The sequence below is a fragment of the Phyllostomus hastatus genome, unplaced genomic scaffold (assembly GCF_019186645.2).
Source record: "Phyllostomus hastatus isolate PE091 unplaced genomic scaffold, TTU_PhHast_1.1 phas_contig_40, whole genome shotgun sequence".
In the NCBI taxonomy this organism is placed as follows: Eukaryota; Metazoa; Chordata; class Mammalia; order Chiroptera; family Phyllostomidae; genus Phyllostomus; species Phyllostomus hastatus.
In genome coordinates this window covers 45,201,995-45,208,865 of record NW_025333872.1, presented here as the reverse complement: position 1 = coordinate 45,208,865, position 6,871 = coordinate 45,201,995, and the positions used below count along the sequence as shown (strand labels likewise).

The 6,871-nt window shown below is 46.9% G+C and overlaps 1 protein-coding gene across 5 annotated transcripts in view; it reads left to right on the top strand.

Moving 5' to 3' along the window:
* The first annotated feature begins 1,482 nt into the window (after positions 1-1,482).
* The window catches only part of EPHA7 (EPH receptor A7), a 175,502-nt gene continuing 170,113 nt past the window's right edge, over positions 1,483-6,871 (top strand). For all 5 annotated transcript variants that reach the window (XM_045843267.1, XM_045843265.1, XM_045843264.1 and 2 more), the window contains exons 1-2: positions 1,483-1,775; positions 6,409-6,473. In XM_045843267.1, the coding sequence (XP_045699223.1) occupies positions 1,679-1,775; positions 6,409-6,473 (162 nt within the window). In that variant the 5' untranslated portion in view covers positions 1,483-1,678. The remainder of the gene's footprint in view (positions 1,776-6,408; positions 6,474-6,871) is intronic.

The following is a 6,871-nucleotide window of genomic DNA, read 5'->3' as shown; positions in this document are numbered from 1 at the left end:
ATTAAAATGTAAAAATCTGGGGTTCTCATTTCTGAAAAGTCTTTACTAAAAATACCAGAAATAACCCAATTTACTTTATACTTCCAGATAAACAAGAAAAAATTGGAATTGTAGGTGAGATCAAACTTTGTGCCTATCATAAATAGATAAATTATGAATGACAGATATTCTTTTTAAAGGAACAATAAAGGACAAGAAGAAAATAAAACCCATCTTAAATATGTGATAATGTTACTCTGGGTGACCTTTGAAATTGATGACTTGGCAATTAATGTGTTAATGTTCTTATTATATTCCTCACCTCCTGAATTGCAGAGTCCAAAACTGCCTAACGGTAAACGTATTTCCCTCTACACAGTCCTCCCTGACATTTTAGTTGGCTGAATTCAACTGGAGATGTTGGTTATACTTTTTATTCTCAGTTTCCCTTTCAGAGATGATTTAATACTTATGGGAAAGTAGTTGATATTTGCGAAAGACGTTTACTTTATGAGCTTAATTCATAGTAGCATTCTTTAAAATTAAATGTAACTTATGCAACGAAATGGGTAACGATCGAAGTGGAGAACCCCAAGGGAAAACCTCAGAAAATGATAAACATGTTTTTTAAAAATGACACGGAATCATCTGAAGGTTGTGTGAATGTTTTACTGCAACCAACAAACTATTGTGAAAAGATTGGGCGGGGTGAGGGGGACCCATAAAACAAAAGACTTCCTTTCTTTACTCCCTTTTCCTCTGTTTCTTTTGCCAGAGCTTGTTGCAAACTCTTGGAAACACTGTTTGAACATAATACATATCGTTACTTTTATTCTTCTAGGGACTATGCTGGGTGGAGCCTAGAGTTGACTGCTGTTGGAGTAACAAAAAGAAAAGTAGAAACTATTCAAGAAAGGCAAAGAACAGTTATCCGACCCGCGGAGATTGTAACAACAACAACAACAACAAAAGTAAAAGACACTTTACTTAAAGGCACAGCTCATTTCACTGTCCTGGCTCCGTGCTTGGTAGCTGAGACATCCCTTGCATAGCCTCTGGTTTCTACAAGACCTAGAGGAGTAAATCTATGTAGGAAACTGTAAATTGGGACCGTTATTCTCATCTTGATTCTGCTCCACGAAAGCTTGCCATTTCTACAAAGAGAACTGCCTACGGCAACACGCACCTCAGCTGCCTTCCACGTCCTCCCTCCCGAGCATCCAGCGCGATCGGGGAACCCAGAACCTGGAGGGAATCCTGGACCCGCAACTTGACTCCGCTCACCGCCGATTGGCCCGCTGCACGAATCCCGCCCCCGCGGCCGGGGCGGCCGTTTCGCGGAGACCCGCCCCTCGGCCCTGGGAATCGCTGCCTGAAAGGCCGGCTGCGCCTGCCACTCAGTCCGAGTGGCGGAGGCTCTCCACTCGGAGTCCCGCCCTCACCCCCCCAATTGATATTATTCGAGTGTGGAGCAAGCAGCGGGTCTGCAGTCGGAGACTTGCAGGCAGTGAACACAGTGCGAAGGAACTGGAGGGGAGGGGGGGTGAAATTTTAAAAAGCTGAACGTGCAGCCGCCTCCCGGAGATCGAGAAGGGGAATCGATGCGAGGAGAGCAATAAAAAAGAACCCACTTTGGATCAAACAGCATTTAAAAAGCTACGACTCAACTGAGACCTAAAATCAAACCTGCTCATGCACCATGGTTTTTCAAACTCGGCACCCTTCATGGATTATTTTATGCTACATCTGGCTTTTCCGTTTTGCACACACCGGGGAGGCACAGGCTGCAAAGGAAGGTAAGGTGATGGAAAAGCAAAGTTTGTTCTGACTTATTTATTTAGCTGTCTACCTGCAGGAGCGGTCTCGTCCACGGGGGCTGCCGGCCGCGCCTCCGGCGAAGGGTGACCCTCCCCGCTGGCTCCCCGCCCCCTCGCCGCTCCGGCTGCCCCGGGCCAGTGGCAAGTGGGGCTGCTTCCACAGTCGCTTGCAGCCCCGCGCCCGGGGCTGTCGGCCGGACGGGAGCTGGGTTTTTGGCGCGGGCAGTCTGGAGGGCGTGAGCAGCTACGGAGGGCGGTGGGGTGGGGTGGGGTGGTGGGGTACGGCCGGCGTGATCATCCTCCAGGACCCGGGGCAAGTCAGATGTCTTCCTCTTTCTAGACCTCTCTCCTTCCTCCTCTCTGCGTCTGCTTCCTGAGGGTTAAGCTGCAGCCGGAGTTAGTCGGAGACTGGGGAGCGCAGTCTCTAGTGTCCCAGCCAGCCCGTCAGCGCGCGGCTGAAGTGCGGAGCCTTCCACGAGGGGCCGTGACTTGTGTGAGCTCCGAACGCTCGGGTTACTAATGAAGTGCTCACTGCATCCGAGGAGGAGGAGCGGGCCTGCGGTTGGCGCTCGGCCGCCGGCGCGGAACAATAACGCCGCGGAGGTGAAGTCGACCGGGGACGCGCGCCCTGTGGTCGGGGACGCCTCTATTTAGGGTGCGCGGCGCGCAGGTCCAGACAGCCCCGGGCAGGCGGAGCCTAGGGGGCTCTGCCCGGCCGCGGGGGCTGGGGTCGGGCTGGGGCTATGACTCTGATAACGCGCTGCCGCCTAGGCGATTGGAAGTCCCTAAACATCTGCCCCAAGTCCGGCAGTTCAGTCCGAGGGGTCAAACCCTGCGAAAGACCTGGACCCTGCGGGCTAGCTGTGGATGAAGAGAGCAGGTTCCACTTAGGTAACCAGATACGCTGTTATGTATATGGTTATTTTTTTTTCTTCTCCTTTGAACCACTGACAGAAGGTAAAATACCTTTCGGTGCCTGTAGTTGGAGCTGGGGAAAAAGAAATCCTGTCAATGGAAACGTCTTGCTCCGAGCAGTGGCAATTTATTCCCCACCCCACCTCGTGTCTTCCAGGCTCGTAAGTGTAAGGTTAATTTTACGATATTTAAAAGCAGAATACTGATCATTATTTGTTCCTGAACTGTGGAGGATGGAGGAAACTGATACCAGATTTAGGTCACGGTGGTAATGGGGGTGGGGGCTACAAATCGGCCTTCGCTTCATTTATCCCTTAAAACTTAGGGATTTAGTGCCGGGTTTTCCCTCAAAGTTCTCTTCGTACGCCTCTCTTCGTTCCCACAAACCGCCCCAACCCAGTGTCTTACCCCACTTCGTATTCCAGCCTGACCTTCTGACCCCAGTTCCACATCTGCAACCACTGTAGACCCAGAACCTATTCAGAGAAAACCTTGACTCCGAACTGTCGGTTACGCATTTGCAGCCTAACCTATGTCTGCTAGAAACATACACCCAAACACACCGAACCCCACATTTCTCCTCGCGTGCGATTAGGAGCATTCAGTCCTGGAACCTCATCCCGATTTTTCTGGAATAGCGAGAGTTGCGGAAAGTTTGCATCTCGGCGGCGGCGGCGGCGGCAAAGCCTGGCGCTCGAGCTCTGGCTGACCCAGGCGGGAGTTTGAGCTATAAATAACTGCATCACTAGGGGGAGAGGTTCCCGCAGCCTGGCTGGCTCTCGCGCTCGCCTTTTTCTTCTGGGTGCAGCATTCGTGGGGAGGGTTCTGATTCTGGGAGGCTGAATTCTGTAAACGCCGAAGTGAGGTATTTAAAATGTGGGCGGGGTGGCAAATGTGCCCGGCTTCTCTGTGGCAACTCTCTCATCGCGCAGCGGCGATCTGGAGCTGCAAATCTGGGAACCAGCAAGCTCCGCTGCCGGGCATGGGCAGGGGCAATTACTAGCGGGCGCTGGGGATGCTGGAGCAGTGCCCGGCCTCCGGGTTGGATGAGACGGTGGAACGGAGGTGAGGGGCCTCTCCACCTTCTTCCACTTTCCCGGTACACTTTAACTCCGAGTGGTCAGTTCCCGCCCTCGCGAGCCAGTGTCTTTAAATGGAAGTCTGACGCTTGCAGGCGAAAGTGCAGCTGCTGTTTTTTCCTCTTCGTAAAAGCTGCCGTCGCCGTTCGCTGAGGAGACGGTTCCCGAAAGCCTCTCTCCTCCTCCCGTCTCCTTCTGGAGTGAGGGCGCCACTGGTTCCCTGGAGTGCCCAGGTCTGGCGGAGACGTAATGGATGCACAGTGCTGCGGGCACGCCCGTCTGGCAGCCCCCGCCCCGCCCCACCAGCGGCCCCGCCCCGGCCACTGCTGCCCGCCGCTGCCCCGCTGCCGCTGGAGCTGCGCGGCGCGGGCTCCGAGGAGCGCGCCCACCTCGCGCCCTTAGCCCTCACCCGGCCCGGCCCCGAAGAAGGGCACCGAGTCCCCGAGCCCGGCTCCGGGCGCCACGCGTCCTGCTCGCACGCCCGGCTGTGCCTCCGCGGCACGAAGGGAGGGTGGCGCCGCGCGCTCTGAGCGGGGAGGCTGAAGCGCTCACTCGGGGGTGTAACTGCAGGGCAGACGGCGGGGAGCGAGGCAAACCGATCACTTTAGAGCTGCTTCTGATTAAAGGTTCAGGGGGCGGTTTCTGATTTGTTTTTATTTGTTTATTTCTCAACTTGTTTGCCATCCTCGCCCCGTCGTGGTCCCAGTTCCCACCCCGGGCTGTGCTGAGCGGTAACGGAATGGCAATAAACAGCCCGCAGTGCTTGTTTCATCCTCAGAAACGACCCGAGAAGGTCACCTGTGTTTAACACCAACTTGTCTCTTGCCATGCCAGTACGAAAGACAAAAAAAAAAAAAAAAAATTAGAGTAATTCACCTCAGAAGAAGAGTATCTAGCATCCACATTGTTTCCCTGTGCTTCCTCTCTATCGTTGAGGACAAACACAAAATAAACTTTGAAAAATACTTAAGGCCCAGGCTGGGTAGCTCATTTGGTTAGAGCGTCGTCATCATATGCGCCAAGGTTGTGGGTTCCATCGCTGTGAGGACACATACAAGAAGCAATCAATGAATACATCAAAAAGTGGAACAAATTGATATCTCTCTCACCCTCCCCACCCCCTTCTTCCCTCCCCCTCTCCCTTCCTCTCTCTTTCAAATCAATAAATTTTAAAAAATTACTTCATATAAATTCACTAGACCAATGACTTATCGATGTTCCAGGAGTGAAATACAACTTGTACTTAAAAGTGTGGGGTTTTTTTCCCTCCTCCTTTGGAAGAGAGTCCAGTGTTTGTCACCAGGGTTTGTGTTGTTATGGTCCCCACTACAGTCTTAAGTGTAAACCACTTTTTCAAAGAAACACGTCTATCTATCTATATCTACCTTGCTAAGTTGCAGAGAATAAACCTTGACTAGCAGGAGGGAGTTGAACGCATCAGTGTGCTCTTTTGTTTTCTAAGTATAACAAATTTTCATTTCATTTAAAATACACGTTTTTTTCCTGTAGTGATTATTTAAGTTCCTATAAACATGTATTTTTATTAGAGTTCCAGTTTTAACATTTTGCTGCGGTTGGTGTTAATCACATTTACATACTCAAAAATACATTCACTGGTATTTCTGGACAGACCGATACATTTCTACGTGCTGTACAGTAAAAAATATTTTAAAGAAAAAGACTCAGGTAACAAACCAGTTTGAGAAAACAGTGAATTATTTAGGGGGGTAATTGTCTTAAAGAGCAATAAAATATATCAAATTGGAAGTATATTTTGTGGAAGTATGGCATTTAAATATATTCTATTAATACTATCAGGAACATTCATTACATTTATATACATTTACATACATTGTATTGTGATTTTTGATACATAGAAGCAGAACTCAACTGGTTTAAAAAGGCAAGTCAGAAACATGGTCAAGTCAGAGCTGATTTACACCATTTTGAGAATTAGTTAATGCTTTGAAACCTTTGGAAATGAAGAAAGCAGAATTATTGAAAACAGATGTCTGACTAACTCAGAAGTATTCCTTGCAAATAATAGTTTATTTTTCTCAGGACAGCATTGCTTAATAAAGCTTTTAATCACATTCATTTTGGATTCATAGAAAACACTGTGTGTGAAAAGGTTTCACAAAAATAAACTCTAATTCTCAAAAAATGCAGAGAAATGCTTATGGCAGAATATTATAAATTAATGACTATCTTAAGAGTCCTGTAGAATTATACTTTGTTATGTTTTCATTATCTTCTTTGACAACATTTTCAGGGCTCAGTGGTTTACAAAGCTTTTATAATATTCAATTACTATAGAAACATTGCATCACATAGCAATTTTTACCCTCACTTTCATGTTACTTTTGAGTTCTTAAATTTACTTTAATATTTTATTTAAAAATACCAAATATAAGGTGGTATTTTAATATATTTTCTCCCAAAGTTGAGTAATATACTTGTTTCTGGTAGATACTGAGTATATACCATTCATTTATATAAATAATTGTATATATCTTAAGTGATAAAGTGATAATATATAAAATTAGATTCACTTTAATAACTTTTAAAATGTGTTTAAAATGTTCATGTAACATTTGGAAATAAAACTTTTTTTTCAGTACTGCTGCTGGATTCTAAAGCACAACAAACAGAGCTGGAATGGATTTCCTACCCACCAAATGGGGTAAGTGCTTCTTATAAAATATCACACTTTGTATTTTAAAGTAAAACACAAAAATATTTCCCTCTCTCCACAGTGGAGTTACTCATATTCTTTATATTCAAAGAGTTTTATTATAATTCTGAATATTTTGCTCAGTGTTTTGTTGTGTTTGTCACGAGACATTGAATTCATTAAGTAGAGAAGGAGATGTAGTTAGTGCTTGGGGACATGGATTTAAAAAACTCTGTAACCATAATATTATGAGTACTTATTGTGAGCGGAATCAAACCTGAGGTTCCAGACTGTAAATTCTGACTAATTACAGGGAACAGCCCTTCCACAGACTCCCTTAAACCTCTCTAGTTGCTTTATACTTCTTTAGTATAATAACCAGGTAGGTTGTGTACATTCCTTAAAAC